Source organism: Terrapene carolina, unplaced genomic scaffold (genome assembly GCF_002925995.2).
Source record: "Terrapene carolina triunguis isolate 2854851 unplaced genomic scaffold, T_m_triunguis-2.0 Scaffold68, whole genome shotgun sequence".
NCBI classification, from domain to species: domain Eukaryota; kingdom Metazoa; phylum Chordata; order Testudines; family Emydidae; genus Terrapene; species Terrapene triunguis.
Genome location: NW_020664419.1, coordinates 14,146,333 through 14,171,079, shown reverse-complemented (window position 1 = coordinate 14,171,079; position 24,747 = coordinate 14,146,333). Strand labels below are relative to the sequence as shown.

At 41.1% G+C, this 24,747-nt stretch overlaps 1 protein-coding gene across 1 annotated transcript in view; it reads left to right on the top strand.

Annotated features, from left to right (window-relative positions):
• The first annotated feature begins 19,882 nt into the window (after positions 1–19,882).
• LOC112102936 (semaphorin-3D-like) overlaps positions 19,883–24,747 on the top strand; it is a 156,640-nt gene continuing 151,775 nt past the window's right edge. Inside the window, exon 1 of the mRNA XM_029910822.1 lies at positions 19,883–19,933. Within this exon, the coding sequence (XP_029766682.1) occupies positions 19,883–19,933 (51 nt within the window). The remainder of the gene's footprint in view (positions 19,934–24,747) is intronic.

Below are 24,747 nucleotides of genomic sequence, written 5' to 3'. Positions count from 1 at the left end.
TAAGGTGATGCATTTAGGGATGACTAACAAGAATTTTAGTTATAAGCTGGGGACGCATCGGTTGGAAGTGACGGAGGAGGAGAAGGACCTCGGAGTCCTGGTTGATCGCAGGATGACTATGAGCCGGCAATGTGACGTGGCTGTGAAAAAAGCTAATGCGATCTTGGGATGCATTAGGCGAGGTATTTCTAGTAGGGACAAGGAGGTGCTGCTTCCGTTATACAAGGTGCTGGTGAGACCTCATTTGGAGTACTGCGTGCAGTTCTGGTCTCCCATGTTTAAAAGGGATGAACTCAAACTGGAACGGGTACAGAGAAGGGCCACTAGGATGATCCGAGGAATGGAAAACCTTTCCTATGAAAGGAGACTCGAGGAGCTCGGTTTGTTTAGCCTAACCAAAAGAAGGCTGAGGGGGGATATGATTGCTCTCTTTAAATATATCAAAGGGATAAATACCAGGGAGGGAGAGGAATTATTTCAGCTCAGTACTAATGTGGACACGAGAACAAATGGATATAAACTGGCCGTGGGGAAGTTTAGGCTTGAAATTAGACGAAAGTTTCTAACCGTCAGAGGGGTGAAATTCTGGAACAGCCTTCCGAGGGAAACGGTGGGGGCGAAAGACCTCTCTGGCTTCAAGATTAGGCTAGATAAGTTTATGGAGGGAATGGTTTGATGGGATAACGTGATTTTAGTCAATTAGGCAATAACGTGCCATCGCTGGTAAAATGTGGGTCCGGCTGGAGAATCTTGCCTGTATGCTCGGGGTTCTACTGATCGCCATATTTGGGGTCGGGAAGGAATTTTCCTCCAGGGTAGATTGGCAGAGGCCCTGGAGGTTTTTTGCCTTCCTCCGCAGCATAGGGCAGGGGTCACAAGCTGGAGGATTCTCTGCGACTTGAAGTCTTTAAATCACGATCTGGAGACTTCAACAGCTGAGTTAAGGGAAAGTGGGTGGGTCAGCTTTTGTGGCCTGCATCATGCGGGAGGTCAGACTAGATGACCATAATGGTCCCTTCTGACCTTAAAGTCTATGAGTCTATGAGGCAGATAGACTTTTCTGTTCCCAGACTTGCAGACTGATACCTGCAATCATTGAGAGCATAGACTGAACTTTCAGAGCATAAGGGAAAAGGGACATAAAGCTCTATGTCACTAGCTTCCTAATGGTACTCCACCCTACATTTAGAAATGATCTCACGAAGTGACCTTGTATGTATGTTGAACAACATGGGAGACAGAAAAGATACCAGAGGGATGCAATATCAACCCTGTCAGTGGTGACACACAATTAACCATCACCACTAACAGACTGCTGTCTTCTGAGTATCATTTGAATCAGGGCAGGTCAGTTCCAGACACACTTACAGCAACCCTTAGTCAGCAAAGAACAACTCACTATCATCTCAGAAGCTGCTGAGAGGCCCATTGTATTCATTAGAAGATAATAAGGTGATAAGTAACAGTCAGCATGGATTTGTCAAAAACAAATTTTTTCAAACCAACTTGATTGCTTTCTTTGACAGGGTAACAAACCTTGTGGATGGGGGGGGAAATGGTAGACATGGTATATCTTGATTTTAGTAAAGCCTTTGATACTGTCTCACATGACCTGCTCATAAACAAACTAGGGAAATGCAACCTAGATGGAGCTACTATAAGGTGGGTGCAAAACTGGTTGGAAAACCATTCCCAGAAAGTAGTTTATCAGTGGCTCACAGTCCTGCTGGAAGGGCATAACGAGTGGGATCCCGCAGGTATCAGTTCTGGGTCCGGTTCTGCTCAATATCTTCATCAATGATTTAGATAATGGCATACAGAGTACACTCAAAGTTTGCGGACGATACCAAGCTGGGAGGGGTTGCAAGTGCTTTGGAGGATAGGATTAAAATTCAAAATGAGCTGGGCAAACTAGAGAAATGGTCTGAAGTAAATAGGATGAAATTAAATAAGGACAAATGCAAAGTACTCCATTTAGGAAGGAACCATCAGTTGCACACCTACAAAATGGGAAATGACTGCCTATGAAGGAATACTGCGGAAAAGGATCTGGGAGTCATAGTGGATCGCAAGCTAAATATGAGTCAACAGTGTAACGCTGTTGCAAAAAAAGCAAACATCATTCTGGGATGTATAAGCAAGACACGAGAAGTAATTCTTCTGCTCTACTCCATACTGATTAGGCCTCAACTGGAGTATTGTATCCAGTTCTGGGTGCCACATTTCAGGAAAGATGTGGACAAATTGGAGAAAGTCCAGGGAAGGGTGACAAAAATGATTAAAGGTCTAGAAAATATGACCTATGATGGAAGATTGAAAAAATTGGGTTTGTTTAGTCTGGAAAAGAGAAGACTGAGAGGAGACATGATAAAAGTTTACAAGAATGTAAAAGGTTGTAACAAGGAGGAGGAAGAAAGAGTTTAAGAAAAACAATTTGAGGATAGGACAAAAAGCAATGGGCTTAAATTGCAGCAAGGGAGGTTAGGTTGGACATCAAGAAAAACTTCCTAACTGTCAGGGGGTTAAGAACTGGAATAAATTGCCTAGGGAGGCTGTGGAATCTCCATTATTGGAGATTTTTAAGAACAGGTTAGACAAACACCTGTCAGGAATAGCTTTGGGGACCATACTGTATTGAAGTTATGAATGTTTTCTACATGACTGCATTCTACCCTACAGGGGAAGGTCTAAATAATACTTAGTCCTGCCACAAGTGCAGGGGACTGGACAAGATGACCTCTCAAGGTCCCTTCCAGTTCTATGATTTCTATGATTTTTTGCCAGAGACTGAGAAAATGACCAAAGCACCATGTGACTCCAAACTAAAATCTACAGGGTTTATTCATGTGATCCTTAAAAGCATGATCTACATTTAGAGGAAGGCTGGAATCTTTCAGGATGTTACTGGTGTCCAAATATAAGTGTAACTGAAAAGCCACCATTTTCCTAACTATAATCTCGAAGAAGTAGTAGTTTCAGCCTTGCAAGATCACCAACATTAAGAGAAGATTTTCTGAGGATAGTAGGGATTTCTGCATGTTTAAGAGTGTTCATTATCTTACCTTTGTTAAGTGAGCAACTAGTAATGCCTGATTATGTCATCACAGCATCACTGTTAACTTAAAGCACTCAAGATGGACAAGGACCAGAACAGCAGGTAGCCAGGCACAAAGAACTCTGAAGGCCACAGAAATCCTTACCAGAAGCCAAGTTGAATCCAATCAAGGAGCGAGACCCATCTGAAATCACACAGTCAAAAGGTCCAGGGAGACCAGCCAAGAGATGGTCTGCCTTCTCCACAAACAATATAAATGTCTGACATTGATCAAAATAGCCACTAATGGGGAAAAGGAGTCTGGATTAACCAGACTATGCCCTATCCAAAAGAGTGCAACTGAACAGATCCTCATGGTATCAATGTCCATTGACAAGTTGCATCTCTTGTCCTCAGTCACAGCTCTTCTGTATGCCAGCATAGAAACGTTGTACAAACACCAAGACAACCTGGCATCAAGATTTCTCCTATCCAGAGGTGGATGTTTCCTCCTAATTCAATGGGTGCACTATACTAAAATCTTGTGTAATTACAGTAAATCAGATAGTATCTTTGTGACAGACATTGCAATCCCATACAATATCTTTGGGGACCATACTGTACTGCAGTTATGAATGTTTTCTATATGACTGCATTCTACTCTACGGGGAAGGTTACACAGCTCCTACAGGAACTAAAATACAGTGGGGGTGATTAAGGTGAAGTACTTAGGTTGTAAACGCTTCCAGAGAAGTACCACTCCCTGGGGAATCTAGCTGCTCATACAAGTTCAACATCTGTTTCTTCCATGGTTCCTAAATCCTACTCCTGTCTCCCTTTTTGCTATTCTTTCCCCCAAAAGAATGATACACTTTTCTCTGTGGGTTTTCCTTCTACAATATTTGATTTTCCTGTTGTTAGTAATTTATTGATAATTCCTAAGTGTCAGAGATCCCATCCACACAGCCACCATATTGTCCCCGTTTCAGGGTAACTGCACCTGTTCCCCTCTCCCTGGGCTCTCGAGGGCACCCTCTTAAGTTTTCCAGCTCCCAGCTGTCACCTCTCTAGGGTTGTATATAGTAAGGAATAGAGCACCAATTAGAATAGATTGTTAAGAATACTGTGCAAAGGTCTAAAGGACCACTGTTGTAGTATTACAGTGCAATAATACGAATTCACACTAAATATTACTAAATTGCTGAAAATACAACAAAGAACTAGAATTGGTATAAAGGGGGAATCAATAACAGAAAGACAGAAAAAGCAACTTTATGTTTTCTAAGATTATAAACCCCTTCTTAGCTTGTAAAGTCTTTGGGGGCAGGAACTACCTATGTCTATGTAGAAACCAAATGTAGCACAACCCCTCTGGGTGTTAGCATAAATATAAATAGTAACAAGAAGAAGAAAGGGGAATTTAAAAGGGAACGGAGGTTACATAAAACTCTGAGGGGTATAGAAGACATGAAGAGAAATTATCAAGGTCAAAAAAGAAAATTCCAGGCTCTGTGGCAATCAGGAGAACAGGAGGGGATAATTAACATGTAGAATGGATCAATTGAGATGGCACCAGAAACCACAGCTGTGATCATTCAAAAGTGTTAGAGAAGCACTCAGAAGCAGAAAAAAAAAAACATTTCAGGGTATAAGTACTACAGGGAAAGATTGCATGGAGCCACACGGCCTCTTTCTGTCCTGAAGCATTACTGTAAATCTGCTAGTATAATGGGGGGGAGGGGAGAACAAAGTTGGTGATGTTAGCACCACGGACTTTTAATCCTAGAGAAAATACACTAAATGGAAGAACAGTTACACTCATGGGGACATACAATTCATATTTTTAATTAGTTAACTGAGTGTCCTGGGGAACTGAGCACAGGTCTGGAAGCCAGGAAATCCTCAGTGCTAATCCTGGCTTTGCCATGGATTTATTTGCTGTGTGGCCTTGGGAAAAATCACAACTTCTCTGACTCAGTTTTCTCCTTCTGTAAAATGCAGGAAATAATATTACCCACCTTGAAGCGTTGCTATGGGGATAAGTTAGGTAACGCTTTGTGTTTTGAAAATGTGAGGTGCTCTATAAGTACTAGATATTATTATTGGACCAAATGCATAGGCAAAACTTCCATAGAATTCTGTATTGAAGTCTTGCACTGAATTGACTTAATTGAGCATGATCAAGGTTTATCATTATCATTTGCTCAGTTACTCCTACTGAGTCTCATATTGCTAACTTTTAGTATTAGTTACCATATTGGTAGTATGGTAGCATCTAGAGGCAATAACAACAAGGAGTCTGGTGGCACCTTAAAGACTAACAGATTTATTTGGGCATAAGCTTTCGTGGGTAAAAACCTCACTTCTTCTTGCATCCGAAGAAGTGAGGTTTTTACCCACGAAAGCTTATACCCAAATAAATCTGTTAGTCTTTAAGGTGCCACCAGACTCCTTGTTGTTTTTGTAGATACAGACTAACACGGCTACCCCCTGATACTTGACATCTAGAGGCAATGTTACTGGTACTGTAGTATGGTAGTGCCAAGAGACACCATACTGGGATTGGGACTTCTTTGTGCTTCCCTAGCCTCTGTTTGCCAGAAGCTGGGAATGGGTTACAGGGGATGAATCATTTGATGACTACCTGTTCTGTTCATTCCCTCTGGGGCACCACTGTCGGAAGACAGGATACTGGGCTAGATGGACCTTTGGTCTGACCCAGTATGGCCGTTCTTATGTGCTAGTCACTTTAAAAAAAGATATAATAAAAGGCAGTCTCTGAACTTAAGATTTTACCATCTAGAGAAACAAACCAAGTATGTAATACTAATATCTCCTCTTTACAGATGGGAATCTGAGGCATAGAAAGATTAAGTGGCTTGCTCATGGTCAAACAGGAAGTTTGTTGTAGAACTGAAAGCAGGTCTTTTGACTCTCAGTCCAATTCTTAACCATAAGATCGATCTTTCCATCTACTAGGAAAATGAATAGGAAATGGAATAAGAAACTGGTATGAACATTATTCTCGTATTAATAAAGAGGAATGAAAAGTCAGTTGGGAAATAATCCTGAAATAAATGCAATCCCCGTGTATAAGGGTGATAAGAAATGAACTGGAGACCAACAAGTTCTTTTTATCATTTATATTTTGTATTACCATAAGCCCAGCACCTCAATATATTCAGGCTCCTAGTGACCACTGAAATCAAAGGGAGTTAGGTGCCTAAATACCTTTCAGGATCAGAGCTGTAGTTCCTAAGAACCCTAGTCATGGATCATGACCCCATTGTGCTAGGCACTGTACAAATAGTGAACAAAAAAACAGTCCCAGCCCAAAAAGCTTACAACCTAAGAGATAACAGATGGGGAAGTACAATGAACCAACGAGACAATATTGGTCAGCATGATAGTCAATAGTTTGAAAATTACATAGCTAAAATCAAAACATTAAAAGATTGAGCTAGTATGTGATCAAAAAAGAGAAGGTAGAACTATCAGGAGATGATTCTCCTGGTACTGCAGGAAAACAGGGCCTAATCTAACTTTCATTTAAACAGTGGAGAGACACACCATTGATTTTAATGGAAGCTGGACTGGGTTCATATTAAACAAATGGAGCACAAGTACACACCTAGTTTACAGCTACATTAGAAATGCCTTTAATAACATTTTTCAGAGGAGCAGCCGTGTTAGTCTGTATCCGCAAAAAGAACAGGAGTACTTGTGGCACCTTAGAGACTAACAAATTTATTAGAGCATAAGCTTTCGTGGGCTACAGCCCACTTCTTCGGATGCTGTAGCCCACGAAAGCTTATGCTCTAATAAATTTGTTAGTCTCTAAGGTGCCACAAGTACTCCTGTTCTTTTTAATAACATTGTAGCCTATGATTCATACTCAAAATATTTATTTGTACAATTATATATAGAAATATGCACTGCAAAATATTAAATGTGTGGCGTTCCCTTTACAGAATACATCTTTGGGCTCAGCTTGGGGGAAAATGATCTATGGAATGTCATTTTAATCAACAAACGAGTAAGTTTAAGGTTTGTTACAAAGAGATGTATTCCCCCTAATTTGAATTTTTTGGCATTTATGAGTTTCAGTGTTCCACATTAGTCTGTTCTGAATTTGTACAGTATCTAGCACAATTGGATGCTGGTCATGACTGGGTCCTCTGGGCACTGCTGTGGTACAAATAATAATTTATAGTAGGCTATATGCCTTATTCACCTGGGAGATATTGTTTTGAGAGGCTGTAGGGCCTAGTGGATAGAACACTGAACTCAGGGGATCTGGGTTCTATTCCCAACTCTACTACTGGCCTGATGGGTGACCTTGGGCAGGTCACTTCACTGCTCTATGCCTCAGTTTCCCCATCTGTAAAATGGAGATAATACTGAACTCCTTTGTACAGCATTTTGACATCCACGGATGAAAAGTCCTATATCAGAGCTAGGTGTTATTTATTATTATTATTACATCCAAATCTATAGATATTTAGAGAGCTGATCTAATTATTGACTTCCAATCATTTTAACTGCACAAGCATTGAATTGACCATTAATGTCAAAAGCCAGCTAGGTTTTAGAAGAGTTTAAATTCTGGTACTTTTGCTACATAAATACTCTATAACCCATCAAATAACAGACTTTGTGTGCAGAACAGCAATTGTGTGTCTAAAGTATTTTCCTCAATAACACACTTAAAGAAGATAGTCTGAAAGGTGGACAAACACAGTTTTCATATTATCAGTGACTACATAAAGAAAGTGGACTAATATATTTTCAGGGGAAATATTCAGTGCAAAAATCACCCCAATGATTCATTTAAAAGAAAAATTTTGTAACTGTTCATTTGGAATTATATACTATATGAGAAAAAAATTGCAGATGTGCAAGCCTATATGTGATGAGGATTCAGTAGGTGGCACTCTTCCTTCTAGTATTATTATTATATTTTCCATATAGAACCAATAGTGTGCTTCAACCCTGTAATTACAGTGTCCACACATTCCTGAAAAGGGAGATGAGCTTTTGCAGACATGAGGTGGAAAGGAATTATACTGTCATGGTAGGAACAAGATGTTGTTCTACAAGTGGTAGGTTTCTCAGGGATTCTCTCATCCCAACCCATAATAGTAGGCTTGAATTCACCCCATTGCCTCTCCCCCATTTTGTGTATCTATTTAAGAGCCAAATTCTATGAAATCATTGAGAGTCTACGTTTGTAAAGCACTTTGATCCTCGGAGATGGAGGATGCTACTTAAAAATGTAAGATGTTATTATACCTTTAATATGTTTTAAGATTTTGACCTGCTTAATAGTTTTTCCTTTGTAACTGCTCCAGCAAATATACTTTTTATAGCAGGGCACTGTAGAAAAATTGCAATAAAATAAGACTCAATTGATGGAACTGGAAGGATTTTGCTGAATAAGGACAGCTAATAGGTGCCTGAGAGTCTGGAAGTCACTCATAAAGAGGATTTGAGGAACTCGGTTCCATCTGATGCTCTCATGCAAAGTAAATGTAACCTGCTATACAATTAACAGTGACTTGTTCCAAGCAACTCCTTTTAAAACAAACGAATTAGTAACAAGGCATCGGATAATGATATCTTGTCAGCACATTCTATTTTTACATATTGCTAAGCACAGTTCAATCTTTGGCTTTGTAATTAAAAGGAAGGGGTGATGTTTTAGAATTGGTTTTCCTGGAGTTTAGCTTTTGTGGAATCAGAAGGAGTTATATGCAGTCTCTGTAACGGAAAAGTTCTTTACCTTCTCTCACCAGCCTATAACCTCAGTCCTGGCGTTTGCGCTATGCGGGCCAGACTGTGCATTCACATAGAACCCCACTGAAGTAAATAAGGCTCCATACAAAGGCTACGTCCTCACTACGGGGGGGGGGGGAGGGGTGTTCGATTTAAGATACGCAAATTCAGCTACGCAAATAGCGTAGCTGAATTCGACGTATCAGAGCCGACTTACCCCGCTGTGAGGACGGCAGCAAATCGACTTCCGCGGCTCCCCCATCGACGGCGCTTACTCCTACCTCTGCTGGTGGAGTAGAAGCGTCGATTCGGGGATCGATTGTCGCGTCCCGACGAGACGCGATAATTCGATCCCCAAGAGATCGATTTCTACCCGCCGATTCAGGCGGGTAGTGTAGACCTGCCCAAAGTCATGCCAAGACTGGGGCCTGTATTTGTTAGTGTTCTGGCATACAAGTAACTCAAAGTACATGTGGCCGAATGTTATACCAGATGACTGGTTTCTCCTCTTCTGGAGCACCTGGCATAGGCAGGAGTGTATTCCAAGGCCTACATAATGCACCACTCTCCCCAAAATTAGGGATGGAAACTCCGCCCTGTTGTAGCTGCTACTGCAATAATGGGTGCAAATGCTGGACAGCAGCTACCTAATGGAGATCTAGCTAGTTTATTTCCAGCCTCTGGGAGGGCTACAAATGTTAACAAGCAGAGATGGGGATTTTTTTTTCTCCTGCCTCATTCTTTCCCCCCAACTCAGTTTTTGTCCACTATGCTCACGCTCCTACACGTAGGCCAGCATATGGATCTGAGGGAAAGCACTAAGATGATTCTAGGAGATAAACCCAAACATAACTGATTATTTTTACATAAAATATGAGTATGTCTCCTTATATCTCTCTGCCACATTTTCTGCTTCAGAAGGAGAGCCCAGCTGAATATTGCTTTTAACTGTAATGGTAGCTTACATTCATTTGTATCAATTTATATTTCCAAGGCATCTCTGCAAGGAAACAAGGTAAAAAACATACCTGCTATGTTGAGTTTCTTTTAACTGAAAGGTGCGATTCTCCCTTGCAAGCCCTAAAAGCCAGCCCCGCTATCCAGAGGCTCAGAAAGCATCCTTCCAACTCAACAGCGGCGCAGTGTGATCAGTGATGAGTCACTCAGCACAGATCAGGTATCTAATGAGCTCCACTGTAGGAGCATACGGGGGTTGGAGTCACTCTTTCACAGGCTGAGGGATCTAGAAGAAAAATAGGTAAGCCCTAGGAAAAGCTAACCCTGGGGAGAAAGCACAGGCTGAGTTATACAGACTGAGACTGTTATCTGAGTTACCCATAGAGCAAGGGGATATATTTGGATTTTACAAACCTGGTTCTTCACTGCCTTGCATCTTGTCCATTAATTTCTATCAGTGCAGAGTGGGAGTAAAATGCTACCAAGTCTGATAGAATAGTAGCATTTTACAGCCAGTTTGCACTAGTACAAGTTACTACACATGGTGCAAGGTAGTGAAGAATTAGACTAAGTATGGCTCAGTCCTACTCACAATGAAGTCAATTGCAAAACTCCCATTAACTTTAATGGAGAAGGATCAGACCCACAGGGCATGTATGCTCAGCTCAGAGCAAGGTAGAACTCCACCTGCTTATGTATACTCTTCCATGCAAATCCATATATTCTACCATGTAAATCCAATGGATTTGCTCTAGATTTACACCATAGTAAGTGAGAGCAGAAGTTAGTCCCTTGTATTTATAGTTTGACTGTCATAATATTACTGGGTGCATAGCTCAGCACCTTAAGAACCTCCAGCTTTTGTTTGGCTTTTGCATAATTCTGAGCTGAAAGCTTAATTATCACAATTGGAAATTGGGACTATTCCTAAAATAGAGAATGAGTCACTGGGTCATGCAGATGTAATTGAAGGCATTTCAGTCTCTTCTTTTCCACAGTGAAATACATTGTATTTTTTGCTGACAGCAAAACATACAAACTGCAATCAAGACCCATATACTCTGTTACAGTGGGAAGAGCATATATGTGTACTGAAAACAAATGTGAACTGATTTTAGAGGGCTTTGCCACTGAATATAAAGTTTGCCCACTTGTGTAATTCTCATAGAATATAATCCATGTCTCATAAATACTGTATTTGCAGGATCGTATGTGCTTATGTATGGGTGCAAGGTGAGAAAACACAATGGGCCTGATTCTCCTTTCTCTTACACCAGCTCCACTCAAATGGAGTTATACCAGATTTACACTAGTGTTATACAGCCCCTGCTTTGGTGTTGGCCATGGAATCAGCTACCACCAGTGTCCCTGACCCAAAGAGCTTACAATCTAAGTATAAGACAAGACACAACCGGTGGATGCTGACGCACAGATGGAAGGAACACAGGGAAACAATGAGACTATATTCATCAGCATGATCAGCAGTAGTATCAGCACACCAGCAGCCTAACCATTATCAAGTTTTTTGTAAGCACCCTGGCAAAGGAGTATTTCTAAGGAGGGGTTTGAAAGAGGATAATGAGATAGTTTTATGGGTATTTATGGGGAATGCCTCCCAAGCGTGAGAGGCTGGCTGGGAAAAAGAAGTAAGGTGATGTTTGGAAATTTAACAAGTGGGAGATGAAGGCTGGTGTCATGGACTGATCAGAGGCAGGAGTCGACATTTTGATTGTCTATGAGACTTGATAGATAGGGTAAGGATAGGCTGTGAAGAGCCTTGAAAGTGAAGAGTGATATTCTTATTCATACTGGTCCAAATTCTGCTTTTGGACACAATGATATAAGCCAGTCAGAAGGGGACATGACGCTATCATAAGATAGAAGGCAGGGTGCGCAGGTAGCATGATGCACCTTTTGAAACCACCAGTATGTACTGCTTCTGAGTGGGCTCTTTCTACAACCCCCTGAGGCACTGTTTCTGCTACAGCTTCATGCATCCCTAGTGCCATATCCAGTGGAAAATGGTCCAGAGATTTTACCAGTATGAAACGTAATGTTTTTTATTTTATTTTATTGTTACACAAGCAGGACCTGCCTGCAGTGTTTTTAGTGAGTGGCACTGAGACATTTGTCAGGAAAGAATGATAGCCACCGGAGTTATAAATGTGCTTTCATCAAAATTAGGCTTGTTATATTCTAATAAAAAAAACTCACAAACATGCTTCTTACAGAAAATAACGACTATCAACAGTCACCGACCTGCCCTTTTAGAATCCACATAACTGGATTACAACATGTTTTAAGGAGGAGGAGATTTATAAATGATTATGCTGGTGTCATGACCCGACTCTAGTGATGGACTTTGAAACATCCCAGTTTCTGCTGCTCCTCTGCCTCGCTCCCTTCTGATGGGTGATTTAGAAAGCCTAGCTCCCCACAAATCAAAAAACACAAGACAGGTGGGAGTAGCAATTTAAAAACCACAGCAACCATATTAAAGGAGAGCAGCTGCTTTAATGAAAGATGCTGATGGATTGCTGACATTTTTTTTTCCTGTCCACAAGTTAGTTTATTAGGTGTAATTATACTCTCTTCAAAAAGCATTGCCCCAAATGTTGTTTGCAATAGCACCATGCTAACGATAATGAATAGTGATGGCTAATTGGCAGACCTCCAAAGGCTTGCACTTTACATTCAGAATGGATACATTTCCCAGAACCTGGATGCTTATCTGAACTAGCCAAATACCTTGAGTCTGCAAAATTTGTCAGGAAATCGGGATCTTCCACAAGACTTTGGTTCCTGTTTGTTCCAACCAGAATGAAAATACTTTGGCTGCAGCCTTCAGTGTATTATTCTGGGTTTTTTTGGTTCCAAGCCCAGTTGGCAATCCGATGTGCAGATGTAACGTTGATATATTGTGGTTAAAGAACTAGACTAGGACTTTTTTGACTCTGCTGCATTCTTCCTGTGAGACCTCAAGCATGTCACTTAATCTATGTGTAAAATGGGGATGTAATACTTCTTTCCCACCATCCTTAGACTTATCTACTTATATTGTAAATTCTCTGGATAAAACAGGTCAGGGACGGTGTTCACTATGTGTTTTCACAACACCTAGCATTGCGTTTCTCAAACTCAAGGTCCCAACCCAAAAGGGGGTCACAAGACAATTGGGGGGGGGGGCAGGTTGCGAAAGTGGTGGCTGGTCGCCCAGTTCTGAAGGTAGTGCTGCCATCACCAGTAGTGCAGAAGTAAGGGTGATATGGTATGGAGGGGCGTTGTCACAGCCTGACATTTTCAAAGAGGGTCCCAGCGAAAAAAAGATTGAGAACCCTTGACGTAGCACAATGGAGTCCTGATTTTGTTTGGGAGTCTCACTGTAATACAAATAAAAGAAAATTAATAATAAATAATACATCTTCTTCTCTTGTGTCACTCACATGGATAAAAGCCTTGTATTGCTGCCAGCTAAAGGAATATCCATACTCAGATATTATGAAGTATGCACATGCTGTATCCAGTCAATAGATGTGGTAGAGGCCTGTGATTTTGATACTGATAGTCCGACGTTCCATTCCTGCAGACAGCTTGCAATATTAAAATGTGGTGATTCCTCTGTGGATCTAATGTATGCCATGGAATCATCAGCACTTGAAGCACAGGCCTCTACCACTAAGCTAAAGGAAAATATCCAGAGCATTTTCAAAGTTTTAAATTTTCACTTACAGCCCCAAAATCTCTCTAGGCTGATCCTTGTTACAATGTGGTAACTTGTTAATACTAATACCTAGCTCTTATATAGTATTTTTCATATGTAGAATTCTAAGAGCTTTACAAAGCATCATAATAACCATTTTACAGCTGGGAAAACTGAGGCACAGGGCCGTGACAAGAATTTGAAAGGTCACCCAACAATCCAGCAGCAGAGCTGGGACTAGAACCTGTCTCTTGCATCCCACTCCAGTGCTCTATCCATTTTGACACACTCTCTCACTACATGTGGTGACACATGAAAATGAACTCCTACAGCAGGGATCGGTAACCTTTGGCACGTGGCCCGTCAGGAAATCCTCTGGTGGGCTGGGATGGTTTGTTTACCTGCAGTGTCTGTACATTTGGCCGATCGCAGCTCCCACTGGCCGCGGTTCGCTGCTCCAGGCCAATGGGGTCTGCGAGAAGCGGCGGCCAGAACATCCCTCGGCCCGTGCCGCTTCCCGCAGCCCCCATTGGCCTGGAACAGCGAACCGCGGCCTGTGGGAGCTGCGATTGGCAAAACCTGTGGACGTTGCAGGTAAACAAACCATCCCAGCCCGCCAGCGGATTTCCCTGATGGGCCGTGTGCCAAAGGTTGCTGATCTCTGTCCTACAGTAACTTCTGGGGGAAGGAATCTGTTTTCCAGTAAAGTGGCTCATGGAGGTGCAGTGTAAAACGAGTAAGACTGCTTGGTATGTAAATGAAGCATGCAATACAATATGCACAGTTTCACAATCAGTGTATTTACTTACACAGTATATCACAAACCATTGACAGGATTGACAAACTGTATGTTTTCCTAGAGCAAAAAATAGCCTCTTTATAGTATTTTTGTAAGCCCAGATTTCTAATACAGCATCCAGAATGGATCAAGTTTCTCAGCTTCAAAAGCAAGTAAAAGGAAAATGGCACCAGGAGAGAGGACAACTCATGAGCAAAGCCCTCCTACGGCAGCCTCTCATGCCATTCCAAGATGACCAAAGCAGTGAGACCAGAAAGGAAACCCGTCGCATACCAAGATGCTATTGCTTGTGGAAAAATACATTCCAGAATTTGGCATCAAATTCTTGCAGCTATAAATCTCAACTCTTTGTGTGTGGTCATAGGGTACTGGCAGTGATATTAGTATGCTTTGGAAGGAAGATGAAAGAGAAGAATATACAGTAGAACTCTATCAAGAATAAGAAGGGGCAATGTCAGAACTGGACTGAGCTGAAATGAGCTGGATGGCAAAGTTAATTAGTGAAACGGCAATTCAAGGAGAGCACACCACCAAATTATGTACGCAGCACATGTATTTTCATCATAGATGGGGGCTAGTAACATTGCCTATCAATAAGGGTGCCCAACACTTCCCATTTTAAGACCCTGTTCTCAGTTGCTAATAACCTTGCCAAACTTTAACCATTTGGGCTGAAGTTTTCCATGCCAGGTGTCTGCCTCAGGCTGATTTTTTTGGACGATTTCAGCCATTTCCAAGAATGAGACTGGAGAAAAATGTGGGGTTTTTTTGCCCATATTTTAACATAGTTAAAATAGTCCTGGTGACTTTTTTTTTTTTTTTTTTGGGAAAAGCTCTAGATCCATGCTCTGGAGAAGGAATTAGAAATTTGGCAGGGGAGTGGCCTTTCTGTCAGGGCCTCTGTGAAAATCCAGCCAAATCTGGTCAAGTTATAAGCCTCAGAAAAATCACAGTTTGCACATGCTCAGTAAAGTGCTGAATGAGGCAGGAGTCCTGTGGAAAAAAACAGTATGTGTTCACATAATTAAAAACTGTATCATAATGCATATGCATAAGGGGCCCCAATTAAGCTTGTTCAGGCAATCTTAGTTCTGGTATTTCCTAACTTTTGCAACCTTAATAAAGTTCTTTTAACACAATAATCATATGAGTTTTTTCATGTTTTTACTTTGTAATATAACCAGACATGGCTTCTTTGTGCATTGAAAGCAGACCCTCCAGCAGAAGGTGGTACTGAGTCACACTCTACCTGTGAGAACTCCAGGAGGCCTCAGGCAGGCAAAATGCCTCCCAGAGCTTCCTGGGAGTGGCAGGGAAACCGTGCCATCCTTTTGGAAGGTGCAAAAGCCTGGTAAACTTTGTGCCCTACTCAAGCTAAGAGCAGTTCATACAATCAGGAAAGTGTAAAGCCCACAACTGTGAGAAACCTGTGTGTGGCGGTGAGCTTCCTTGCTCCTTCCCCAGCACCCCACATAAAGCATGGGATAAAAAAAATTAAAAGTGCGTAAATGGCTTAGGAGCCTTAAGAGCTTACTTCTCTTTTGAAAATAGGACTTTGGGGCTTTTGAAAATGTTATCCTTGGGCACAATCTATCCAAAAGAAACAATTCTGATACCAAGCACTCAACCAAAACTTTGCTGAGTAGTACTCCTCCTCATAACCACATATTTTCTGCACATGCAGTTTGACCTCTAATATAGTAATTATGTCCTTTGTAAGAAGGGATAAATGAGAATGTGTCGGCTACTAGAAAAGGACTGTTCTTTGATCATCACATTATTCAAACATGTATGTCCTGTAGGATTCTTATTTTGGAAACCATCCATTATTACTAGGGATGGGAGAAACTGCTCAGCAAGATTAAGATCCCTTCCTCCTCAAACCTTTGCCCTTTCCTAGAACTGCATATGAAAGGAAACCTTTTGCATACTCCCTCTGCAATATGGATCCAGTCTCGACTCCCCAACAAACCTTGCAGAAGTCTGTATCTGGATCCAAACTTCATGACTCCAGTTCATAGCTAGTTTTGAACTCTTTGGGTAACTTTATTTTTAATATATTTAAATATATATTTTAATATATTTAATAAGTGGAAATCCATCAACTTTATTTTTAATATACTCTATCATTTTTTTGGGGGGTGTAGTCAGGTGCGGACTCACCCCTGCGGCGCCTCCTGCTGGTCGTCTCGGGAATTAGCTCACCCAGAATCCGGAGCGCCCTCTGCAGGCCAGGTGTCCCGCCTTTCTTTGGCCCCCGTGTCCCTCCCAGACCCCGGTGCCCATGGCTTAGGTGCTGCCCCCCTGGCAGTACCCCACTCTCTCTCTCTGGGTCTCCCCACCCAGGGGAACCCCCACCTCCTATCCCAGTGTCACCTCAGTTATGGCTACTGCCAGTCCCCATCTAGCCCCCACACCCTGGGGCAGACTGCAGTCTATCAGCCAATCATCACAGGCAACAAGGGGTTTGGACTGGCTGCCTTTACCCACCCTCAGGCTGCCCCTCTGCAACCCCAATACCTATATGGCCTAGGACCAGGCCCTGCAGCCTGGGGAGTTGCTGGCCTAGGGCTTCCCAGCCCCCAAGGCCTTTCCCCAGCCCTGCCTTACTCTAGGTCCCCGGGGAGCTCCCTGCAGCCAGGCCTGTCTCTCTCTCCTGTCAGAGGGAGACTCCTCTGCGCTGGCTAGTCTGGCCTTCTTATAAGGCTGGGGCCTGGTCTACACTAGGACTTTAATTCGGATTTAGCTGCCTTAATCCGAATTAACCCTTCACCCGTCCACACTACAGAGCCAGTTAATTCGAATTAAAGGGCCCTTTAAATCGATTTCTGTACTCCACCTCGACGAACGGAGTAGAGCCTAAATCGATTTTGTTAATTCGAATTAGGGTTAGTGTGGACGCACACCACCGAATTACTGTGTTTAAGTTAATGGGGTAGTGTGGCCGCACACCACCGAATTAATGTGGTTTAAAACCGAATTAAGGTGCTTAGTGTGGCCGCGCACAATCGAATTTATACAACCTGTTTCCCAAATTCGAATTATCCTAATTCGGATTAATCCTGTAGTGTAGACATACCCTGGGTGGCTCAGTTTGGGGCGTGGCCGCAGCTGCAGCCACTTCCCCAATCAGCCGGGGTTTTGCCCCTTTACACAGCCCCAGCCCTCTGCAGGGCTTTTCCAACCCCTTCAGGGCTGGAGCGGGCGTTCACCTCGCTACAGGGGGGGATGGGGATTTGCACACTTCTGTGCAATACCATGGCTAAGCCTGTGGCAGCATGTTTCCTTCTAAGTAATAAGGGCTACCAGTTCTTTCAGCAAAAAATAACCAAGAATATAATAATAAACATATTTTTCCTAAATAAAGATATTCTACAGAGGGGCACAAACTTTAAAGTTCAGATTTACATTCAAACATTTTCAGAGTTTGATGCATTTGGATCAGTCTCATGTGGCGGTAAGGGGGCTATTGCTAAGTTTAGACCTGGATCCTGATTTGAACTTTCCCAGATTTCATGAGTGTTCAAATTTCAGCTGCAGATCTTGGTTAAAGACCTTTCACATTTGTTGGTCTCTTTTGAGATACATGAAAACCATACACAGTACTGTATCAAACTTGGTTTAGCTGAACAGCTCCCAGGGGATTTTTGTTTCTTCACAATATACTTCGGTCTTTAATGTCTATTCCAGGGATTCTCCAATTCCCAAGACCAATTACTATCTTTTTCTTGGTCTCCCAAATTATTTGAGCTTCTAGGCCTTTACCACGTAGTGTTACTGCCTCACCCATTCTCCATCATATATTTCTCGACTCCAGTAAACACTTTTTTGTCCATGACATTCTAAGCATATCTGTCTCCTCTCCTCCCTTTGAGGCCTCTCCAGTCCTCTTCTTTGTCCACCCTTTGTCTTCTCCAAAATTATATAGTTCTCTGCACCAAGCCCATATTTCACAAGATGCCTTACTTTATCTTATTCAAGCCCTATAGTTTATAGTTACGAACGGTCCCTAATCCTTTCTGTGCCGATGTTATCTGCCTCTCTTCTCCAAGACACAGGCCTTTTGCCTCCCTCCCAGCTTCTTCCTATACCACAAACCCATTCGTTTTTCCTTTGCATCAGGCTCCATATTTCTGGATCCATCTCCAAAATAATTTCTCTGGCTTAGCCATGTCTGTCTGAATGTGGAGGCCAGAACTATGAACTTACATTTTTCAACAATGGTTTCATAATTAGGGCCAAATCTTGCGATTGGCAGTACTTTCATAAGTAATGCAAGAAAGATTTGTCTCACAGGTACCTGCTACATAGATGGATCCCTAGCCATCAGTATCATTGAGATATCTGTAATATGGATTTCATGTTATTATTATTAGCCAAAGGCCATCTGCGTTGTCAATGCTGTACATAACAGACTGGAAGTGGACAAGATGTCTACCCTAAAAAGCTTAGCAACTTAGGCCCTGATTGTGCAACACTTACTCACTTTTGGTGAATATTTACTCATGCAGCTAGTCTGATTGGCCTCAGCGGCATCGCTCACATTAATCCTACACAATGTAAAGGCTGCAGAATTGTGCTCCAAACTAGACAGAGTATAGTTCCAGCAATAACAGAACAATTATCAGTAAATGATGGTCAAGTCAGAGGTGCTGCCGTTTTCTTTTCTTTCTACCGTAGGTCAGCAGTGAAAGACTTCCTGGAAAGAGTGTTTCTTAAGAAAGAATTTCAATAAGAAGAAAATGGTTATTTGGCACACAAGAAATGGGATTGTAAAACTACAAATTCTGGCTTTAACGTCAAAATTCTATACCATCTATGAAGACACTTATCTTCTATCACACAAAATAAGGATGTCTCAAGGAAGCCTGAGGACTCAGTACTTTTTCTAGGAAAATATCAAATAGTATATACTTTAAAATACTTCATCATTCAACAGTCTAGTTACACCCATCTCTGGATTTGCTCAAGATCAGATTGAAGGCCTCAAAGTCAAATTACATCAGTCAATGGCATTTTTAATAGAGATCAGTGTTCTTACGTATTTTCTTTGTTAGCGGCTTATGAATTTAAATCTAACAACCTTCAACCACTTTCTGCTGTTGTTCATATGTGAGAAGGTGCAGCGTATTGTTTCTAGCACTGAGATTTCTCCAGAGTTGCTACTACCCCTGCTCACTTGTGTAACCCACACACCTTCTGAGTGTGGTGTTCTGTCCAATCTAGTGGCACTGAGACCACTTAAAGAGAGAGATAAAATGAGTCTGCTCTACGGCCTTAGCTAAGAGCCACTTGGTTTTTAGCTCATGCTGTAGAGCAGAGGTTCCCAAAGTGGGCGATACTGCCCCCTGGGGGGGCGCTGGAACGATCCAGGGGGGCAGTAGTAGCCTTGGGTGCAATTGGGGGGCGTTGAATAAAAATAAGGGGGCGGTGGAAGCATAAAGAAAGAAGGGAATATAAGAAAATTTTGAAAAACCATTCGTACATGTTTCATCTGTTGTGTAACAGAGTTAAAGTTGTAGTGATTACTTTATTTTCCAAATAAATTCACAAATTATAACCGATCAGGTGTCAAGTCCACCAACAGCTCTTAACAAGCAAGTGTTGGCAGGCGAGCATGTCGCGCATTGTCGGGAAGTCCAGCATGCATCGGCAGGAATATGTGCGTGTAATGACTTGTTTACAATACGATACTATAAATAGGCGACATGTATGAAATCTAATTTAGATTGTTTCTGAATTGTGTAAAAAGCAGTTAACAATGTGCAATAAGTATTTAAAAATTTTTATTCATATTCGATACCTTCGATCTTTACGGATTACAGATCACATACAAAGCAAATTGTATTATTGTTGTTTCAATAAAACAGCAATTTACACGTGAGTATGTTTATACATTTTCTTACATATCTACCGTACGTTTCTGTGTCTCTAATGCTTACTAATAATAAAATCGTAGCAGGCTTGTGTCGGTACAGTACTATTTGAAGTGTACAGTCAATATATTTGTCATATTTTTATTACAATATTAACAAAAACGGGAATGAAATCGTAAAAAAACTGTTAACTATTAACATTTATTTATATCTATCGAATCATCTGTGTTAATTGGTAAATAAGGCATGTGTTAATAAGGAACAATTATTTAAATAATGGCAAACTAAATTAAAACCATTAACTGATTTTTAATTGCATATTGATTATTTTTTAAATTAATTATTTCTTGATAAATTTAGTTTGATATGTGACAATTTAATATCAAATACATATATCTAATGCTGAGCAAAGAACAAAACCCAGTTTATTAGTTTCATTAGTATTTTAGTTTGGTTGTCTTTTGCCGTCTTACGCAAAAACCACTGTATACCTGATGTCGTGGGCGATATTCTAATAACACATCTTTCTTTACTATATTGTAGGATGTAGGTAGAAATATAGATACATAAAAGAACGCAAATTTGTCACTGCATCTTTCTGTTTGTTCGCTTAAAGAAGGTAGATTTCCAGGGGGGCGCTGAGTAATTTTTTTTCTGAAAAGTGGGCGGTAGGCCAAATAAGTTTGGGAACCTCTGCTGTAGAGGCTCATGCACTAAGCTCCAGAGGTCCCCGGTTCAATCCCGCCCACCAACAACCGGGGTCTGTCCGCATTACACTTGCACACTCATTCTCACTAATTCTTTAGTCTTTGAACACACATATTGGATCACATTCTCTCATAAACCAAGATAAACTCTGGGCAGGAAAAGGGCATTCAGGGAGCCACTTTTTGATTCACCGATTCTCAATCTGCACCAGCCCCACTTATCGCAGTCTATGGGATTTATATCAATAGAGAATTTTGTTAATGAAGTTCTTATATTCTCCGCAAAAGCATCTGGGTTGTATAACAATTTCTGGTTCCCAAATTTATGAGGTGCTGTTAGGGATAAAATTCGTGTTTTGGCACACAAAGTACTGAAATCATATACATTTTAAATGAAACACATGCATTATATAATGTAATACATAGACTGTACATTGTATAGTGAAAATAGTCAATGCCCAAATCATGAATTCTTTACAGTATATTTAAAGATGTGCTATTTACTTCTATCTATACACTACTGTATACTAAAAATGCTAATATTCCACATTAGCCTCTGACATACATGAGAAACTATTCTCCACATAAATATATAGTGGGCACAGAAATACATAAGACTATGTTGAAAAGTAAGTGGATACTGTCAAATCAATTTAGAACCATATTTCAGGTTTGGTGAAATGAGTTTTATAAGATATAAGCTAAAAAAAATGCTTATATGACTTTTTAAAGACTTTTGCAACTTAAGTTCCATAGAAAGTAGCAAAGGAGGAAGGAGGAGATTAGTAGGGCTGGCCAGAAAACAGTAATTCTGTTTCATGAAAAATTTGGGAGGAGGTTGGAAAAAATTTAATGAAAACTAGAAAGAGACAGCCATCACTTTGGGAAAGCCACTAGCCTGCTAGTTAGGGCACTAGGGTGGGATTTGCAAACTCTGGCTTTAAGTCCCTGCTTTTCAGCCTAAACCTCCTGCATTATTAGCTATCCTGGGTTCTCTCTTTCTCATATACTCTATCCTGAAACTGACAAACCTTCCCAATGGAATTTTCATTAAAACTGACCATTTTTGCAAAAACAAAATTGCTTTAGTCAAAATGGCATTTTCCTACCAAAAAAGGTTTTGCTGAAAATTTTTTGCCAAGCTCTAAAGATTAGCTTTCATCCTCCCACTCCCACAAAGGAAACTCTTCTGAACAGTAGGCATGCTTGCACTAAAACAGTCTGCGAAGCCAACCTGTAACTATCAGAGGGAACTGAGAAGAAAATTTGTGTGTGGGAGGTAGCCCAAATATTTCTACCACAGGTTTTCTTCTGCTGAAGCACTTGGTAATGGTCCCTGATGAAGACAGGATACTGGTGTCAATGGAACACTGTTCTGATCCAATATGACAGTTACTGTGTTCCCATTTGATCTTGAATGAGATGGCAGTTTCCAAGTAGAATAATTCCCATTGTATTCAAATGGGTTATTAGAGATGGGCCCAAACCAAAACATCTGTTCTGAACCCCCAGACACAAAGCCACTCTGGATCTGAACTTTGTGACTGAAGTCCATCTCTGTTTATTATTCAAGGTGGATAGGGAGGAAATTAGGGAGGAACAAACCCAGGGATGTTCAGATTCTGATTCTAATCACAAATTTTGGTACCCCACAATTAAAATGAGAGACTCCTCTACTCTCTAGGGAAAGAACCCCCAGAGGACAAGGCATTTTGATCAGATATCACAACATGATATTTGCATCACAATGGACATGATACAAATGTCAACTGGACATAAATCCCTCAGCAAATTTCAGATAGAATTCAATGTCACAGTGCATCTCTGTCAAACCAAAAAACATTTCTTCCCCAGGAAGAGGAGGAGAGAAAGAACAAACCACACATGATATCTTAATCATGTTGTTTAATGCACTACTGGAAGGTGCTCAGATACTACGGTGATGACTGCAGCATACAAACCTATGTAAAACTGAACAGAATTGATCAGTGTCGGTCAATTATATATATTTGCCAAAGTTTCACTGCAAAGCCAAAGTTACGGTTTAATACATCCGAACCATCTCAACCCCAACTGAAATGTCTATAACAAACAATTAGGATTAAATTCTGCCAATAAACACCCTGTGGGTTTTGGAATTTCTATTAACTGTGATGCCAGGAACAGAAGACATTTTGTTTACACAGAAGCTATATTTAAATCACAATAAAATATTTTCCAATAATGTTAGCATAAAGCAATGCACGTTTGCTGGTACTATATTTATGGTAAGTTCACATAAAGTATCATATACATTAGAGACTAAAAGAGCCCATTAAGTCACAAACCCCCTGCTCCCCTGACAGAGAAAGATTGATCCCAACAGAACAATTTTATTTTAAATGGCCCCTCTCCCACAAACACACGGGGACTCCTGTCTCTTCCTTCGGGAGACTGTTCCATAGCTAACATGGCAGATCTCCCTGTCAGGATGGGTGAGTTTGATTTTCCAGCATTGTACTAAAAGGGATAGTAGGGGAGAAGTCTGGTCTGTTGGTGGTGGCAGTAGTTTGGAGTGGGTATTCCTACTGAGGCAAAGTCAAGGTTGTGGTGTAGGGTCTGTGGGACATGGTGGTTGTACTAGTGATGAAGGGTGCCTTTCTGGGTGGAAGAGAGATGGTAAGTACGGTTAGACACCTTCGTTTTTCATTTCTTTGCTTTTGTGGTTTAGGGTAGGTATATAATCTACAAACAAACAAACCTTGTAACACAGACACACAATATAGTGTGTCTTATATTAACATCATAGAAAGTATTCTTCAGCTTCTATTGATAAATGTGACTGTCCTGATATCAGATATTATCATAAAAATGTTCAATTTTTTGTTTGTTTGTTTTAAATTTCCTAAGACTTAAACCTAAAATGCCAAGTTTCAACTCCGGGTGATCACATATTTGCCAGCCGAATACTCCTTCAGTAGAGAAGTTAGCAAAACCCTTAACTATAGTCACTAGATGGCTCCACTATTGCTTGCAGAACTGTGACTAATGTTTTGAAAGAGGAGTAGATCAGAGCACACTAGGGAATTTTAGTGAGCACTAGTACAGTCCACATGAACAATTAGTGTGGAGCACACTTGTGCGCTGTAGATTTACATTCCAGCTTGCCACAAACTGTTTGTCTAGATAAGCCCTTATCCTGGCTGGTAGGAGCTCCCCAAACATCTGGGAATTTCCAAAACTTAGCAGCCGTCAGCCCCTATCCTACCAAGGAGGGTGATGAAATACCGTTGAGTCGAACAATTTTACTACACTCGGAGATTTCTCCATGCCAGGGGAATCCTCAGCTGCCAGGTAGGGTAGTTAAACAGCCATTTTTTGTTGCCAAAGACAGAAAAAGAGGCCATATTGAAGGGTAGGTTATACTTCTATGGCATGATAATCAATTAAAGATCAGCCTAACAAAACATTATCACCAGTGCCAAGAAGAGTGCAAATTAGTCTTAACCCACATGTTTCTAGGAACTATATCTTTAAAAAAAAATTAAATAATCATAGAATCATAGATCTGGAAGGGACCTCGAGAGGTCATCTAGTCCAGTCTTCTGCACTCAAGGTAGGACTAAGTATTATCTAGACCATCCCTGACAGGTGTTTGTCCAACCTGCTCTTTAAAATCTCCAATGATGGAGATTCCACCAAATCCCTGGGCAATTTATTCCAGTGCTTAACCACTCTGACAGGAAGTTTTTCCTAATGTTCAACCTAAACCACTCTTACTGCAATTTAAGCTCATTGCTTCTTGTCCTATCCTCAGAGGTTAAGAACATTTTTTCTCCCTCCTCCTTGTAACAACCTTTTATGTACTTGAAAACTGTTATCATGTCCCCTCTCAATCTTCCCTTCTCCAGGCCAAACAA